The following is a 20,065-nucleotide window of genomic DNA, read 5'->3' as shown; positions in this document are numbered from 1 at the left end:
AAAATGCGAAATACAACAATGCACATTATTTTATCAGATGCACATTTCTGATAAAAATAAACCGCACAATATTATATCGATATTGCACATAGCTTATATCAGTGCGATACTCGTCATGATATTATATAGGATTATGTTTGCTTTTGTAGAGTTTGATCTTCTTGCTATTTCCGCGAATGAATTGGTGCTGAACTTAAATCTACCTGTGGCGATATTCAGAAATAGGTCTGATATCTAATTTGCCGTTACCATGGTAGCATTAATTTTACAGAAATATCTATATCCAAAATCATAGAAAACATACATGTATGAATAAAGCGATAGAATTAGCATTTTTAAACCACTCTGTCAATCTACATTTTACTTCAGTTATTTGATTATCAAAGTATATTAAAAAATGGCCGTTGCACGGCAGTACCTATTTTTTGTCTCGCCGGCATGCTAGCAGAGCAGGACTAAAGGAGCCACTTCTCCGGTGGAGGTGACGGTAGTTTTGATATAACAGCGTCATATCAACCTTGAAATCTTAAGCAAAGTTACATTTTTCAAAATTTCATTATAACTTTGAACGTATAGAAAAAAAATTAATGACATCACTGAACTTAGGCCATATGGGGGTATTTTTTTTAATGTCATCATAACTTATTATTTTTATTGATCCAGTTAAAGATTACACTTGAACATAAAGTATCATCGATTATTTTGCACAAATTTCAGTTCACATGATCAAGGTCATACGTTATTTAGGTTCGATGAGCTATGGATGGCGTTTTTGTGAATAATTATTAATTTCAGTTGTTTCCAATGTCCTGCTGCTATAATTATTATGTTAAAATATGAATAATAAATGTTATTTGGTCTTTTGCATTGCAAATTATAATTTTCATTCAATTAATTTTACTTCATCAAAGTTTTTGCATTTGCTATTATCAGGTCCATGTTGTTATACATCGTAGTCTAAGACGGGGGCCGGACAGCCCGACCCTGCAGCCCTTGACATTGGGAAATGCAGTTGTACGACCATACAATATATGCGCTGGACGCTGGTCATTAGCCTTTAGATTTGTTTGTCATAATGGTCTTGCGATGGCATTTCCCAAAATGGCAATACACTGTGATGAAATGATTTTAAGAATTGAAATGTGAACTTTAAAGGACAAGTCCACCCCAACATAAATTGATTTGATTGAAAAGAGAAAAAAAAATCCAATAAGCATTACACTGACAATTTCATCAAAATCGGATGTAAAATAAGAAAGTTATGACATTTTTAAGTTTTGCTTAATTTCACAAAACAGATATATACACATCCTGGCTGGTAAGCAAATGAGGGGACTATGATGTCATCCACTCACTATTTTTTGTATTTTAATATATGAATTATTCTAAGTTTCTCCTCATTGTCAAGTGATACAACGATTAATTCCTCCCTGAGCTTGTGGAATTAGCATAGTTTTATAATATATGGTTCAGTCAGGTTGGTCCTAATTGCCATATAGATAAAAAATGAAATATTGTATAATTCAAACAATACAAAAACAAAAGAAATAGTGAGTGATGGACATCATCGACTGACTCACCTAGTTGTGCATATCACTGTTTTGTTAAAAATATAAGCAAAACTTTAAAATGTCGTAACTTTCTTATGTTATACATCCGATTTTGATGAAATTTTCAGCACTATGCTAGTTTGATTTTTCTCTATTTATTCAAGTCAGCATTTTCCTGGGGTGGACTTGACCTTTAAGAAACTACTCTTTTCGTATTTCAAACATCATTCCCCACAAATGAAAACTCTTAGCTCATGCAAATGGTTATTGGCCGATCTATTTTGATTTCTGGTCTTATGAATTGTTCATTTAACTGATTAAAGAGACCTCAGTTGCATGAAATAATGCCTTCTACATTCTAAAATTGGGGAAATGAGCTACGGACTGACATAAGCCTTTTGATAGAGGATGCATGGAGGTGATGGGAGAAACTTGCCCCCCTCCCCCAAACAAAAAAAAATCAAGAAAAGGCATAAACAATTGAAGCAAAATAATCGAAAGCTTGTTGGGGAGGGGGTCATTTACTTATTCATTAATTTTTATCTGTTATTTATACATCAATATATATTTATTTATTCATTACTGCCTCAATTGAATGTAATTATTGTAATTTCAAACATTTTTTTTTCTTAATAAACACAAATTCTTCCCTTGTTTAAAACGATTGGTCAGTCAGCTGCACTCACCAGCAGCGTAGCTAGGATTTTATCAACAGAGAAGTACGGGGGCGGGGCTTGGTATTTTGCAGGGGGTACCAAAATAGATTCTCACAAGCACAATTAAGTATCTGACAAGTCCTATTTGAATAATGCGAGCATTTTTTTAACATGCCATGAAATTAATAGCTGAAAGTTAGAAAGTTACACAATTCGTAAGTGTAATCATGAACATGATTCATATTTAATTGAAATATTAATTTTTTTTATTCTGACATTAAAACGGAGCATTTAATACATTAAAAAAAAATCTATAGGCTTTTGATGTGAGCGCGAAACGCAATCTGATATTTATATTCCAATTCGTGAACTGGACATTTTGATAAAGTTTTGAAATAAACAATATTATAATCTGTTTAAAAAGAATCCAGTACAAGCCGAGTCGTTTTTTTTTTTTATTAGAAACGAAACATTCTAAGGCGCGATAGCTCAATCGGTAGTGAGGGGGTTTCGAATTCCGGTGGCCTGGGTTCGATTCCCACTTAGTGCGCTAGTGCCAAGTAAAGCATTTAAATGCCTTATACTAGTAATGGTAGTAAGGCATTTTAATCCTCATTATAGATCCCTCGGAGAGTACCTTAAGCTATCGCTCCTCTAGTTGCTAGCTTAGAAGCATTCACGCTTTCTTAGCAAATGAGGTAAAATAAAAATCGTCAAATCATGAACAGTGATCAGTATTAAATTATAGCATTTGATGCGAGCGCGAAGCGTGAACTGAAAATTTCGAATTGAATGAATGATTTTGAACATGTTTTCAATGTGGAAAAAGATGAATATCTTACTAAACAAAACCGTTAGCGCAAAAGCGGGATACTTTCAGCTCCATGTAATCCTTTCGGACACTATACATGACCTTAGACAGCGGGGGAGGGAGGGGCAGAGGCAGTTGCGGCCAGAAATTTTGTAATTCGTTTTTAAGTACTTATTCATGTAATTATGTTTATAATTTACAGTATCTTCAAATTTACACTCAAATCCCCCCCCTCCCGGATAAATTTTGCATGTCCCATTTCGGAAATTATCTCTTCCACCTTACTTAAAAATTATTTTGATATTTGTGACATTAGAAACGATCGATATTCAATAGATGAACCAATTTAAATCGAAGAATTTGAGTTGTAAACAACTAAGAGCTATTGATAGTGTTCACAAACTTTTATTTCGAGTAAATCACGATTTTTTGTGTCATATTGCCATATATGTGTGTGTAATATTCCAAATTGAAATCCATATTTAGTAGACTTATAATTTGAAACTCTGAATAAAAACAATTTCATATCAAAGATAATCAAAAATATGATGATAATCCGTCAAAATATCAAAATGCGTGATTTTCGACAGTCTTTCAGATTTTACGCTAAAAATGATACTTTCACGCAAAAGTGCACTTGGCATCCGCCCGTACGCTATTCCTCAGTATTTCCGCAAGACTTTTAGCTGGGATGCAAGGAATTGACAAATTGTGCTATCCAATTAAAAACTCGCTTTATTATGGACTTATACATGTAAATAAAAACTCGCTTTAGTATGTACTTATACATGTAATTACGTACATAATGTACGGTATTTTCAATTTTTCTTTCAAAATGCGCACCTGGTAAAATGCACATTGTCTCCTTTCGGATAACATAAAATGAGATATCTACCATCTTACTTGAAAATTCTTTTAATATTTGTGGCACTAGAACATTTACTATACATTCGATGGATAAACGCATTTAAATCGAAGAATTTATGTTACGTAAAAAAAACTTCAAACTATTGATAGTTTTCACAAACTTTTATTTCGAGGAAATCGCGGTTTTATGTTTCCCTGTGCCATATGTGTGTGTGTAATATTCAAATTTGAAATGCATATTTAGTAGACTTATAATTTGAAACTCTGAATAAAAATAGTTTCATATCAAAGATAATCAAAAATATGATGATGATCCGTCAAAATATCAAAATGCGTGATTTTCGACAGTCTTTCAGATTTTACGCTAAAAATGATATTTTCACGCAAAATTGCGCTTGGCATCCGGCCGTACGCTATTCCTGGGTACATGTATATTTGCAAGACTATTAGCTGGGATGCCAAGCATTAACAAATTTTGCCGTCGAATTCTTATCTAGAGCACTTTTTGAGGTTTGGCCGGTCTACTGTAGGGGAGACATGCAAATTGCAATCTCCCATATTGGTAACCCAGGGAACTCCCGCCCGCGTAGTGTAAGGCATACTCACCTGACAAGCGTGAAGTATGGTCAAAATAATTCTCCGAATAAATAGTTAAAACACTTGTTCACTGCTACCACCCTACCTGTGGGGAATCTACTGGTAGGACTATGGTATGCCGATGTTGTACAGAGCACACACTTTAAAAAATCATTAAAATATCGCTTTTGTGACCAAAATTACTAATTTCCATACAGTTGCAATTTATTTTTCATTAGTAACTTGGGAATAATTTTTGTATTCACCAGAGCACTCAAAAACTTGAATTTTGGGCATATTTTTTGTACGCCCTTTATATTCAATTACCTAGCAGTTTTTTCTACCTTTGAGTTCCTAACACCAAGTGTCTACCGAGGAGACTACTAGGGCGTAAAACAGGCCCTAAACGAACAACAACAACAATTATATTGGTGGAAAGTGATATGGCAAGAAAATTTTCATTTTTTGATCTCTATTTTTAACTAAGAAAAAAATAATTTAAAGAATCAAATTTAATGAAGAGTCAAGTTGTATGAATAAGAGGTGTATTGGAAACTGTCAGAGTGTAAAAAAATCAAGCATTTGCCCCAAAGAAAAAGAGAAAATAAGCCAAACATTGCCACCCTTATTTTGCCACACATGGAGATATAAGTGAGAACAAGGTTATATCATAACCTTGTTCATTGAATGAGTGAGTTAAAACAGAAATCAAGCACTTACCACGATTATATGATTAGGTCTAACGAGTGGCAGTTTCCTGACATCTGGGGCCTGGGCACAAACCAGTAGAGGCGCTGGTCCAAAAATTGGGATTGTCCCAGAAAACAAGGATATCCTCATAAACCAAGACAAATCATGTCTTGATAAATTGAGACTGTCCTTAGGTGGTTTCAGACCGCCTCGAAGTTCGCCAGTTCCAGGTATTCTCTGATCGGGAAATTTACCCCGATCAGAAAATACCAGGTATTTTGGTAATGTGAAAGCAAACTACGCGTAATCTCCCCGAAAGAAAATACCCGCTAAATAGTAGGTACTTGGCGAAATTACGAGAACTTTCGTGGGGATTTTTCCAAGGTCGCAGGTATTTAGGCGATGTGAAAGCAAATTACGGGAACTTTTATCCCAGCGTGTCGTTGGGCGCGGCGGCGTGGGTGGCTGCTGGGCAAGTGATTTTGAATCTCCCGCCTTGCCTGCTTATCAGACCACACTGCGCATGCTCGTAACTTCGGGAACTTATCCCGAAGGATGTGTTTCGGGGCGGTGTGAATGCAAGAATAATTAACGGGTATTTTTTAGCCTTAAAAAGTTCTCGTAATTTAACGGGGATTCTTGTGATCGAGGCGGTTTGAAACCGCCTCTTGTTTATGGGGACGTTTTTTTCTCACTTCTTCCTACGGGACAAAGACAGCAGAATTGCCAGACAGCAATTAGGGGAATTGAGAGTGCTAAGAATAGATTCAGTGACCTCAATTCCCCCAGTTCACCGTTTATTTATTATGACTTGCCTCTTCCAGTAATCTTATGAAACCTGATATGTTTATATTGACTAGCACTCTTGATTGGTGTCGGCACTCAACAGGTGAATGAACTTTCCTAGATTTCTTGTGTGAAGAAATCCTTATAAACTGAGACAGTCCCTGTAAACTGGGACGATCCCAATTTTCTGACCAGCGCCTCTACTGCCAATTAATATGGGCATGATGGGAGGCTCTCCAAGGCTGCGTTTATGCGACCTCAACCCAGAATCATGATTGGAATCACGATTTGAATCATGATTCAAAACAGCAACATGAATCACGATCCGACAGAATCAGCGTTTATACGACCATCTTTCTAACGCTGTTTCTCCCTGAATTCGGGCCGATCCAGTGCGCATCACAGTGCGCAGTTTGACCCAGGAAGTATAGGTCAACATTTTCGCGCGTGTTTCTAACTTCACGTCGGCTGCTAGATTTTTGCTGCCACCGGAGCTAACGCGCGATCGTTTGTGCAAGTGCAACTCGGCTTCCGAAAAATAAATCTTTTACTTCCAGAATTCCGTGTATTGTACCTCGTATTGTTTTTGTTTACTTGTATTCAATCTTGTCGGTTCATCAAAAATGGTGTTCGGTAGCCGTAGTACTGGGCACGAATTCTGTTAATTTTGTCTCGACAGGCGGTGCCACATCTCCGTTGAAATCCCTCCCTTGCAAGCGCCGCTGAAAGGGACTCGTAGATTGTCTTATATTTCTGTGAATCCCGGTAAGGGATGCTTGTGCTTCAGGCTGAGCCCAAAGCACAAGCAGAGCCCTGAGTTCGTCGTCAGTCCAATTTGTGCCTTTGGAACTTGAAGACATGATTGATGAAATTGATGAAATCAGGGTGACCAGACGTCCCGTATTTCCCGGGATTGTCCCGTATTTCAGAATATTGAACAAAATGTAGTTAATACATTTGAAAGTGATGAATTTTCATTAAATAACCAACAGCTGACGAAGCAGGGACAACAATTAAATCGATAACTGTAAACTTTTGCAAGTTCTGCGATGATTTCTTGCTAATACATTGCAAACGAACTGGCCTCCTGCCTGTGTGTGGCAGGCTACTAGCTAGGCATGGAGGATCGAAGCAAATTCTCAATGGTGCAAACACCTCACATGATAAACAGTTTTTCTACCAAAATAATCACAAAATCGGCGGGAAATATACTATGGATTCTCAGTTTAATGATTTGGAGATGTAATCGGAGGAAAATGTTATTGACTTTTCATAGATCTAGTTTCAGCTTTCGTTTTGAGTCTTGGTGTGCACGATGCCGCGATGTTTCATCTAATTTTTAAGTTTGACAATATGTTTCACTTTGAAATTTTATTCATTTCTAAAACATTTTATGTTTAAAATTTTAAAAATACATTTAATAAAGTTATGATTTTTATTAGATGATTGGATTTTTTGTTTACTTGAAGTTTGAACTTTTCCCTTTTCTTTATTTTATATATACCCTATCCTTTCTGCTTGCCCTTTTTTGTTCCATCTATCTTTATTTCCTATCTTTCTTTCCTCGACATTTTCTTTTCTCTCTCTCTCTCTCTCTGTTCATTTTTCTTTCTTTCCTTCTTTATCCAATATACTTTTTATTTCCTTCATTCTTTCTTTCCTTATAATTACCTTGGCTTCCTTCTCTCTTCGTCTCCTGTTTCTTTTCGTTCTTTCTCTCCTTCCATTATTTTCTATTTTTTCGTTCTCTTCCCCTTCATTCTTCCCTTCCATTCTTTATTCCTTTCTTCATTTTCCCTTCTCATTCTTTTCCTTTATTTTTATTTTCTTTCTATTGTTTCTTTCTTTCAAAGAATGAAGGAAACATGTTTATTTCCTTCATTCTTTCTTTCCTCCTACTTTTTCTCACCTTTCCCCCTTTAATTGTCTCCTTTATTTTGCGAGACATTTATTAATCTTCCCTTCCTTCCTTTCTTTCTTTCTATATTCATTTCAAAGAATGATGGAAACCTTTATTTATCTCTTTTATTATTTCTTTCATCCTTTTATTCTAACTTTCTGTTATTTTTTCTGTTTTCTTTCCTTCCCAATCATCTCTTTTCTTTCTCTCCTTCATTCTTTCGTTCACCTTCCCTTCTAATTCTTTATATTTTTTTCAAAAGTCTTATTATTATACTATGGAATCTCAGAAGCCCACACTTTGTGTGGGCTTCTTTGTTGATCTTCGTTTGTCAATTGTCCCGTATTTCATTTTGTGAAATCTGGTCACCCTGAGTGAAATATACAAATGACGCTACAGTACAACCCCGGGGTACAATACACAGAATGATAATTCCTAAATGCACATGACAATTGGCATATACCGGTACTAGTACACTGGCAATCTGCTACACAAAAATTAACCTGCACGAAACACAGCGCGCGCCTTTGAGTCGAACCCGGAAGAAGCACGACACAATGACGTCATAGAATCATGATTCAAATCACGATATCGTTTATACGACCCTTTTCGTTCGTGATTCTACAGAAACGTCTTTCCAAACGCCCCTTTTTCCGTGTTTCATGTTTGTGATTTGAAAGACGTTTATTTCCAATTTCGACTAAACGCAATCGTGATTCTGCAGAATCGTGATTTGAATCATGATTCTAGTCATGATTCTAGGGTAAAAAAGTGTCGAATAAACGCACCCCAATATAATATAGGGGAGACATGCAATCTCCCATATTGGTAACCCAGGGAACTCGTAGCGGGCGGGAGCCCAGGACCTTATGTGTAAGGCATACTCACCTGACAAGCATGAAGTATGGTAAAAATAATTCTCCGAATAAATAGTTTAAACAGAAATCAAGCACTTACCATGATTATATAGATGAAGGTCTAACGAGTGGCAGTTTCATGACATCTGGGCACAAACTGGAACCTCAAAAAAACGAAAAGTTCTCTCCTTCTACCCCAGTCTCGATCGGCCATTTTGTTACGATTCATAACAAAAATGGCCGATCGAAACTTGATGTCTGTTTTAACTATTTATTCGGAGAATTATTTTGACCATACTTCACGCTTGTCAGGTGAGTATGCCAAATTACACTTAAGGTCCTGGGCTCCTACCCGCTATGGGTTACCATATTGGAAACTTGCTTTGCAAAAGAACAAATAAAACACCAACAAAAGCATGGTTTTTTTCCACTCAAAATTCTGTCCCACTGAGGTCAGAAGCCCATTTGTTTTTGTGTGTGGATGACAACAAAAATCCTTATAACAAAAGTAGACGGTGAATTTTTAGAGTAGATGGTGAAAAGGGGTAATTTTTCATGAGAAATGTATAATTCTATTTTGCCGTCAAGGTAATCCTTTTGAAGCAATTGTAAACAAAGAAAATTGGTCTCCCAAACTGGAGACTGTCTCTGAAAGTGGATACCCAAATTCTTCATAAAAGTCTCTGATATTGGAGATAATCTCTCTCATGGGAGACAGTCTCCAATATCGGCCGTGCACCTGTACTGATGGAGATGTAACTGAGAACAAGGCTATATCATAACCTTGTTCACTGAATGAGTGGACTTGGGTAGATTGGGGTCTTAATAACTTATTTTTTAAAATGTGAAAACAAAAATTATGCACTTACATGTACCATGATTATATGGAAGAAGGTCTACCGTGTGACAGCATCCTGACATCAGCGCATAGACTGGAACCTCAAAAAACGAAAAAAAGTTCTGTCACGATGTACCTCTCCTTTCAAAATTCATAACAAAATGGCCGATCAATACTGGGGAAGGAGAGGTATCGTGACAGAAATTATCCTTTTTTTTTGAGGTTCCAGTCTGTGCCTCGATGTCAGGATGCTGTCGTCACATGAAAGACCTTCATCCATATAATCGTGGTAAGTGCATAGTTTCTGTTCTCACATTTTTTTTAGTAAGTTATTGAGACCCCAGTCCCGTTTCTATGTCTAAATGCACGATGGACTCCAGTTCTGGCCTATGGCCTGCTTCGTGGGCAGGAGCTCCCTTGGTTAAGAATTGTGTAGTGATCAATGCAGACCACCACAGCTCCTATGATTGCCAGCAATTCTTGGCAATTATCAATGATCATCCAAAGATGTTGTTGGCTATCATGACCAGAACTCTTAACTCACTCATTCTATGAACCTTGTTCTCTGTTACTCCTCCCCGAGTGGTGAAATAAGGTTAGAAATGTTTGGCTTATTTTCTCTTTTTCTTTGGGACAAATGCTTGATTTTTTGACACTCAAGTTCCATTACAGCTATCCATCACATAACTTTGCTCTTAAGTAAATTTGATTCTTTAAATTATTTTTCTGAATTAAAAATAGAGATTGAAACACTACAATTGTCTTGCCATATTACTTTGCACCAATAGAGGACGTACACAAAAGTATGCCCAAAATTCAGGTTTTCAAGCAATCTGGTGAATACAAAAATTGCTCCCAAGTTTCCAATGAAAAATAAATTGAAACTATGGAAATTAGTATTTTGGGTCACAAAAGTGATATTTTAATGATTTTTCAGATTGTGTCCTGTCTACAGCTTTGGCATACCATAGTCCTACCTGTATATTCCCCAAAGGCAGAAAAGAAATGACCCCTTGAGTGTTCTTAACTACATGTAGTTACCACTCACACGTATTGCGAGGTCAGTATAACTTTACATGTATTTTCCCAGGACAGTGACCGCATGGAATGCACTTCCTAAAACCATCCTTGATGCCCCTTCATTGGAGGCGTAAGTTCAGGGGGACGCTTCCAACCAAAATCTACATGTAAACCAAGGAATAGATTTTCACATGCTCAAACAGCAAAATGTTTTAAAAGCACCAACAAGCAAACTATACACTGCAGATCAGCACCCAAGATATTTCCTTAGCACTACATCCTGACACATTGATCCACAATGTGCTGCACTCAACCCAGGTGAGGTAAATGGGTACCTGACAGGAATTTATTGCTTGAAACGCAGCGCGCGTAACAGCTGCACTGCTTAAAGGGGAATGAAACCTTTGGAACAAAGAAGCTTGTGTAGAAACAGAAAAATCAAAGAAAAATTGGACAAATAATGAGAAAGTTATGAGCATTTGAATATTTCAATCACTAATGCTATGGAGATCCTCCCATTGGCAATGCGACAAGGATGTGTGATGTCACGATGAACAACTTTCCCTTTGGTGGACTATAAAATACCCTCAAAATGTCTCTTTTTACTTTTTCTTATGATGATACAAACTCTTTAACCAAGATGTATTCTTAAAAAATATGTATTACGTGCCCTCATGTAGAAAGAACACATGATCTATGGGTAGATGTGATAAAAGAGGCAATTCAAGTGAAATATATACTAAAGTAATGGGGAGAGTTGTTCACAAGTGACATCACACATCTTTGTCGCATTGCCAATTTGCTATCTCCATAGCATTAGTGATCGCAATATTCAAATGCTCATAATTTTCTCATTATTTGTCCGATTTTTCTCAAACTTTTGTTGATCTGTTTCTTTGATTTTTCTGTTTTCACACAAGCTATCTTGTTCCAAAGGTTTCATTCTCCTTTAAGCCAGGGTAATTATGCTGCATATACTGTAGAGTGCTTAGAGACTTCTGACGACGTAAGTATTAAGCGCTATATAAGCAAGTATAATTATTATTATCCTGACTTATGGATCCTGCTGAGTATCGTTGTAGAAGTAGAATTTCTACTTCTATGACTTCTACACCTTTTGATTTGATTCATTTGATTCATTTGATTCATTTATTGATTCCACTTTTAAAACAAATATAATATACGTAACAAATGTGGTCATAAACATAGTGTATCAATGATAAAATTAAGTATCTAACATAAGTTTTTTAAGCATAAGATACACTACAAATGTAAAAAAAGTGAGGAAACCTAAATAAAAAGCAGAGCTTGTAGAAAATTAGGCTCCCAATGGGGAAAAAATATAAGTTGTTACTTTGAGCGAACAAATGTGGAAACGGAATACATATTTATTATGTAGATTGTTTTACACAAATGATATCGAAAGGCATCAGGTTACCAGAAAATGATGAAATAGAAAAAAAAAATGAATAGAAATAAAAATAGCAAAATAAAAAGAAATTGGAAAACGACCAAAAAGACGGGGGGGGGGGGGGGTGGTCAAGGGATATAAAGAGAAAGAATAGACAAAATTAATTAATTGCAGTCATCAGTACGATCCAGCATTGTACCTATCCAAGAGGTATAACTTAAGCTTGCGTTTGAAACAATTGAGAGATGGGCTTTCAACCAGTTCGTTATTAAGGCTGTTCCAGAATTTGGGTCCTGTTGTAGTAAAGGTGCTATTAGCAAAAACGGTTCGGGCTTGTGGGAGATGGTAATGATTAGCTTGTCTAGTTGAATGGGAATGTACAATGAAATTGCGTTGAAATAATGGCGCAAAGGCATCTGGTAAATTGTCATTCTTGAGTTCGAACATAAATATGCCAAGGTTGTACAAATATAAATCAGATATTTTTAAGATTTTGCAATTATAAAAAAGGTTGTTTGTATGGGCCCGAAATCCAGCGTTATTGATTATTCTTATAACACGCTTTTGGACAATGTTGATTTTATCCAAGAGGGTTTTGGAGCTATTACCCCTTGTTAAAATACAGTAATTGAAGTAGGGCAAGATTAGAGCAGAATAAAGTATACGTAACACATGAAAGGGTACAAAGTGTTTCAGTTTGTTTATCACACCAGTGTTACGAGATAATATTTTACATAAGGAATCAATCTGTACCCGCCACGTTAGCTTACTGTCGATGTATATACCTAAAAATTTGGTAGAGTCAACCTGGGAGATGTTTTTGTTATTAATAAGTATACTACCGGGTAAAGTGGAAACTGAATTAGTTTTATCACCTACTACCAGAGGTAGAATTGTGTATTTAGGAATTCATCTCATCTTCAACTGCACCAAATGGCATGTGTTTTGTGATTGCGGCCTCAGTCTGGCAGTGTCTGTTTAACAATATAATCCTGTTGTGCTAAAACCTCCCTTTTTTAAGTCAATATACATCAAATATATTTCCTCGCCCTTTGAGTCATTATTGTTTTATGTAGTGACAGCTTCTTTCTCATGACTACATAAACATTAAATTTCTTTGCAAGCATGAACCTGCTTATTAGAGACAGCAAAAAATGTTTCCAAATGATAACTATTAAACTTAATTTAACATATTATTGTGATGTGAATAACCTTTTAATTACTAAATCTCTGAAATTTTGAGATATTATTGGGTAATATAAGTCCAGGTTTGTCATAAATTTGGTCACACATATAACCAAGAGTGGACACAAAAAATCATTACATTTTAAAATCCAAACATTTCTTGAAAATTCCCCTAATTCCCACAAATTCCTGTTTATTCCTAAGGAAAGTCTTACTACGAAAATTCCAGGGAATTTTGCACAAGTGACAACCTAGGCCTACACAAAAATATGCCCAAAATTCAAGTTTTTGAGCACTCTGGTGAATACAAAAATGATACCCAAGTTGCTATTAAATGAAAAAATAAATTGCAACCGAATTAAGTCTCAGCAAAGTATATCCCTGTCAAAAATGGACTGATTTTTCCATTTTTTGGTCTAATTTGTCTTATATACAGAAGCTTAAGACGGACTTGAGAAAGATGTTCTTATTTTGTGAAATTATTCCCTCATCCACAGATAAACCTTAGAGGTTTGGAGAGTAGAAGTCACCATGTCTGTACAAGAGTCTGAGGATACCTTTTCAGATATCCAGACTTACTTCACAGCTGAGGAATGGGCAAAGATCAGCAATTATGAAAGAATCTGTATCAAGAATGTCAAAGAAAACTATGAGATAATGATGAAAGCTGGTGAGTATAGTCAATTTATGTTGTCGTTGAAGATAAGTCTACTTGGATTTTCTTGCATGTTGAGACCTAAAGCAATATGTGCCCCTTTTTAATTTTCTAAAGAGCAAGGAGTTTTAAGACATGGGGAACCATCAAACACTTTCCCTTTATAATCACTTAGATGCCGCAATGATAATACAAAAGGAAATATGCTTTTGTAATAATTACTTTATGCTGCCTCTGGTCGAATAATATGAGCAGACACATTGCTAAGTTTTACAGGGGACAGCGAAAATAATTGTTAAAATATGATTTGAAATTACTGGACTGGCTGCATTTGGCCACAGTTCTGACACATTGCATCAAAAATTAATATCTTCCAACAAACTAATCATGATAGTTTTATGGTGTGGAAGTTTTGGGGATTTCAGAAAATGTTAATCTTAAAAATTTCAAATTATCAGGTTTTATCACATTTTGAACCTTTTGTCATTCAATATTTTGCCCACTTTTAGGACACAAAATACACTTGATGTTTATTTCTGTGTTCATTATCTAGATGTTTTGTGCTCAAATAAAAATGGAAATATCCCAGTTATCTATTTTCAACACAAATCACTTTTCAGTTTTCGCATGAAACTGGCGGCATCATCAATAGGTTGTCATCAAAGGCTATAATGCGACTATTATTTTTGTAATTCTTTAGAAATAAAGCTATTTGCATATTGTTTCTTTATTCCTTTTACCTCTATGGTAAGAGGTCTGTACTTCAGAGGATGTTGTGCCAAAAATTGACTGATTTGAACTGATTCAGACTGGTTGCACTAACAACTGACTCAGCCAGGGAATTCCAATTATTGCAGCTCCTCAATGAAAATGAATTTGGTGAACGGCAGATCTGCACTGCATCTCTGCTTTCTAAGTTTCTAAGTTTCATGCTACGTCCTCTTGTATGAGAATCATGTATTTTTTCAAAGAACAGATCAGCATCAATATTTTCTATCCTTATAATCTTGAAGGTGTGGTTAATTTCCGCCCTCTGTCTTCTGTATGCATGGGCTTTCAACCTGTCTGGATTCATTTACGGGCCTTGAGGGAGACACATGCACAACATATACAATGTATTTCCTAAACAAGTCATATTTCCCTGTTATAACTGTTTTGTTATAACCTCCAATAATCTCTTGTTGGAGATACCAAATTATACATGTACCTCCAGAAATGTACATGTACCTCCAGAAACAAACACCTGTATTTTCAGAGGATGCTGTCTGTACAATTAAAGCAAAATTTCATTTGTAAATGCCGGCTGAAGTATAAAAAAAGAAAATGTTTAGTTCAAGAGTTGTAGAGTTATGCGTAATACTGTTTAATATGCGTATTTCATGACAGACCATGCATGCTTTAGTTTCACCAAAAAACCCCCAGATAATGTATCAGACTCTATGTTGTATTATCTTGTCTTAGTTTAGCCGGGTAATATAGGAGCGCCTTGATCACCTAACAAGGTGGATATGTGTGCAATATGAATACCCTATATTATTATTATATTATTAGTTGTATGATAATATGCAAAGTTTTCTGATGTATTTATTGTTCACTTGTATGACAAGATGTACAAGTTTGCAGCTTATCGTACATGTAATTGCTGGAATTGGAATCGAATTAAATGACATGAACAAAATGCGAAAATTGGACAAGGTATTTATGAATGTTAGAAAAGTGGATTATATTCAGTTCAAATTGGTAACTTTGTGATTAGATGCGGTCACTTTTAAGCTCCCATACAATGGTTATTGCTTTTAAAAGCTTTTCAACTACATATATATATATATATGTCTAAGTTTGTTCAAACACTCATCTATTCAATTGGCTTCTCTGGATTGTTCTATTTTTAATTAATTCAAATTTAAAATAACATTCCACTTTATTTCCCCTTTAATAAAAATTTACTGTACATTTGTCATTCAGTAATATTCATTCCGTTAAAATTATGATGTGCAATACTGACCACCTGTCTGTTTCATTGTCTTATCAAATTCATTATGTACATTCTTTTTTCTAAAAAAACAAGCACCCATACAGGTATTACCAAAGAAACTTTAGGAAAATTTTTAAAATTAATAATAATATGCAGCATTTATATGGTGCTTAATACAAATGTTTTTAAAGGACAAGTCCACCCCAACAAAAACTTGATTTGAATAAAAACAGAAAAATTCAACAAGCATAACACAAAATATTTCATCAAAATCGGATGTAAAATAAGAAAGTTATGGCATTTTAAAGTTTCGCTTATTTTCAACAAAATAGTTACATCCAAATGATAGAGTTGATGACATCAATCACTCACTATTTCTTTGTATTTTATTATATGAAATATTTTATTTTCTTGTCATTGTCATGTGAAATGAAGTTTCATTCCTCCCTGAACACATGGAATTCCATTATATTAACATTTTGTGCTTCAGGCAAGGAGGTCCTAATCGTCAAATTCGCAAAAATTGAAATATTGTATAATTCAAACAATAAAAAAAGAAATAGCGAGTGAGTGACATCATCGACTCTCTCATTTGGATGTAACTGGCTCATTCATATAACTATTTTGTTGAAAATAAGCGAAACTTTGAAATGTCATAACTTTCTTATTTTACATCCGATTTTGATGAAATTTTCAGCACTGTGCTTGTCTGATTTTTCTCTATTGATTCAAATCAACATTTTTCTGAGGTGGACTTGACCTTTAAGTAAGTATGCTATTACCCCTGCTTTCGCATGGCTACCCTGATCGGATGGATGCTCGAGAACTCAAGGAATTCCTTTCTCCATTTACTACACCTGGGTGAAGAGTGGCAAACGTACACGTACCTGTAGATAAACACCTTGCCAAGTGCTGCAATGGGATTTGAACTGCGGACCTTGTGGTTCAAAGTCTAGGGACTTATTCACTGAGCCACAACAACTCTATTATTGTCTTTCAACCTGGAAAGTCTTGCTGGCTGTATATATACAAATGATTTTTGAATCAACGAATTTCTTTTTAACTTCACAGGATTACAGGCCTCTCTACCCATGTTCATGCAACGAGAGAATGGAATAATGGATTCAGGATGGATACAGATCAAAGAAGAAATTAAGAATGAGGAAGAAGAAAGTGATATCAAGAGTGAAGAAGGTTTGTGGTTTAGTAGTTATGATGCTCTTTTGATGCACTCAAAATGCAAATGTTAAACCAGTGGCATATCTGTTGCTTTACGATGGCTGCCAGGCCCATGATTAATTGGGCATAACAAATTTTCGGAGGACTCTGTTTCTGGTTTCTATTTCGAACAATAAAATATGGATTTTCAATTTCTATGATATTTATTGCCAGGGTCAAGCACTAAAATTGAGCCCCTTTACAATTGTGGGTTCTGTGGTCGTTTATTTTTATATATTTTCTTTTACAGTCATTTTCAAAATTATAAATCATTGTAAACTATTGAAAAGAGAAGATGCATTCATGTTTTGTGAAAAAGATGACTCCAACCATCAGAGTCAGACCAGACTCTTGAAGGACCAGTGTAATTAAAGGGATAGTCCGGGCTGAAAGTATCTATAGTTTAATTAATAGAGTAGAATTCACTGAGCAAAATGTTGAAAATTTCATCAAAATCGGATAAAAAATAACAAATTTATTGAATTTATTAAAGTTTAGCAATATTTTGTGAAAACAGTCATCATGAATATTCATTAGGTGGGTTGATGATGTCACATCTCCACTTGTTCTTTTGTATTTTATTATATGAAAATAGGTTTATTCAAATTGTTTCCTCCAAGAACTCGAAAAATTGGATTGACATCCGATTTAGTGCATTAGATATTTATTGCTGCAACTTATTTCATTATAAGGGAGACATATTATTCACACAAGTATGAAATAATAAAAAAATATGATTTTATGTAATAACATAAGAAAATAGAAAGTGGAGATGTGACATCATCAGCCCACCTAATGAATATTCATGATGACTGTTTTCACAAAATATTGCTAAATTTTAAACGTCAATAACTTTATTATTTATTAATCCGATTTTGATGAAATTTTCGGCAGTTTGCTCAGTGAATTCTACTCTATGTATTAAGATATAAATATTTTCAGCCCGGACCGTCCCTTTAAAGGTAATATGATGATGGAAAATCAACATCTCAAAACCAAGTTTAATTATGGGCATGATCCTAGCATGATTTTGATAACTGGCAGGAAGTAATTCCTCAAACAGCTGTGAGCACCGTAATCGATAGACTAGCTTTATAGCCGGGGTAATAGCCTCTTTAGCACGTTATAGGGTGGATACATGCCCTATTAAATCCTATATTTTATGACGGTTTGAAAGTTAAATCGTCTCAGTTACATCATATTTGAGGCTCAGGGGAAACAGCAAACAGAGGTATTGTTAATGAAAGACAGGCTTGTATCTGGTCTTAGAGAAAAGCAAAATCATCTCCCCTAATCATGTTGGCGAGATATGAAGAAAAAAAATGACATGCCTTCTTGATTCATCGGTAAAATGATCATTGATGATCCTTTTGGGTGCAATCATTTTAGCGCACAATGGAAAATTGCTGTGTTCATGGCATGTACACAGCAAGTTTCCATTGTGCGCTAAAATGATTACATGCATGTACTGCATCTGTCAAACATGATTTTGAAGTTGTATATCTTGTTGAATATTTTATCTCCCAGTGTCTCTCGATGTTCTGGTTACGAATCAAGAACAAGGTCAGACGGAGAAGAAACCATCATATGAAGATAGTTTTGTACCAGTAAGTACCCACAATTTTTTTTTTCAATTTATTTTATTTCCAGGCAAAAAACAACAAGAATATATATACAAGAGGAATAGATTACCACCGATTAGTGTCTGAGGATGACTATAAAGAAAAACTAGTTTCTGTTATGAAGCTCTCCTCACTGGTCGGGGTTTACAAATATACAAAAATAAAATCGGTATAAAATAGCAATATATGTTTAGATGCATTACTTATTAAAACAAAGAAACAATGATATATAAATGAAATCAAAACGTCCGAAATTAGAAAAAAAACATTTCTGTGAACCGTCTGGCCATGAAAGCATTGTTATTTTGTAGACAGCTGGATGAGGTTTCCATCGTTCTGGTTTATAAGATCAAAGACACTCCTTTGTAAATACGGGACCCAGACCTCTATCATTTTTGTCTCACCTGCATAGCAGAGTGAGACTATAGGCGCCGTTTTGGCGACGGCGGTGGCATCAACATCAAATCTAAACCTAAGGTTAAGTTTTTGAAATAACAGCATAACTGAGAAAGTATATGGACCTAGTTCATGAAAGTTGGCCATAAGGTTAATCAAGTATTACTGAACATCCTGCCTGAGTTTCATGTCACATGACCAAGGTCAAAGGTCATTTAGGGTCAATGAACTTAGACCATGTTGGGGAATCAACATCAAAATCTTAACCTAAGGTCAAGTTTTTGAAATGTCATCATAACTTAGAAAATATATGGACCTCGTTCATGAAACTTGGATATAAGGTTAATCAAGTATTACTGAATAGCCTGCCAGAGTGTCACGTCACATGATTAAAGGGGAATCCAACCCAAATAAAAACTTGTTTTTATAAGGAAAAGAAAAATCAGACAAGTTGATAGGTGAAAGTTTGAACAATATTGGACAAACAAAAAGAAATATATGAATTTTTAAAAGTTGTAAATATTGGTAATCACTATACCCATGGAGATTTCAAATTGGCCGCATATGGGATGTCATAGTGATGTAAGGCAAGGACTACTCTTCCATGTACTCCAATACATATTATGACTAAAATGTCATTTTTCCCAAAAGTTTTATTTCAAATTATATTTTTCTTTCATGAGGACATAAAACAATATACTACATGGGTTATATTTAGATTACTGCCCCAAGGGAATGGGTACTTAGGAGAAAACCACAAATCCCTGATAATAAAGTACATGGCCTATGGGAAAGTTGTCCTTGCCCCTTGTCATAATTTACTTACCCAGTTGCCAATTTGAAATCTACATAGTATTAGTGATCTCAATTTTAAAGCAGCTATAACTTTCTTATTGCTTGTCCAATTTCTTTCAAACTTTCACCATTCTGTTTAATTTATTTTTTTCCTTCCCAACAAAACATTTTAAGGCCAAGGCTGGATTCACCTTTAAGGTAAAAAGTCATTTAGGGTCAATGAACTTAGACCATGTTGGGGAATCAACATCAAAATC

The 20,065-nt window shown here is 35.2% G+C and overlaps 1 protein-coding gene across 4 annotated transcripts in view; it reads left to right on the top strand.

Moving 5' to 3' along the window:
- The window catches only part of LOC121431041 (zinc finger protein 493-like), a 57,287-nt gene that overhangs the window by 3,052 nt on the left and 34,170 nt on the right, over window positions 1–20,065 (top strand). For all 4 annotated transcript variants that reach the window (XR_005972094.1, XM_041628509.1, XM_041628508.1 and 1 more), the window contains exons 2-4: window positions 13,645–13,817; window positions 16,849–16,971; window positions 18,523–18,602. Coding sequence is in view for 3 of the 4 variants with exons in the window: in XM_041628509.1 (XP_041484443.1) it covers window positions 13,679–13,817; window positions 16,849–16,971; window positions 18,523–18,602 (342 nt within the window). In the remaining variant the exon portion in view is untranslated. The remainder of the gene's footprint in view (window positions 1–13,644; window positions 13,818–16,848; window positions 16,972–18,522; window positions 18,603–20,065) is intronic.

This window comes from Lytechinus variegatus, chromosome 17 (assembly GCF_018143015.1).
Source record: "Lytechinus variegatus isolate NC3 chromosome 17, Lvar_3.0, whole genome shotgun sequence".
In the NCBI taxonomy this organism is placed as follows: domain Eukaryota; kingdom Metazoa; phylum Echinodermata; class Echinoidea; order Temnopleuroida; family Toxopneustidae; genus Lytechinus; species Lytechinus variegatus.
This window is presented reverse-complemented; position numbering and strand designations above follow the sequence as displayed.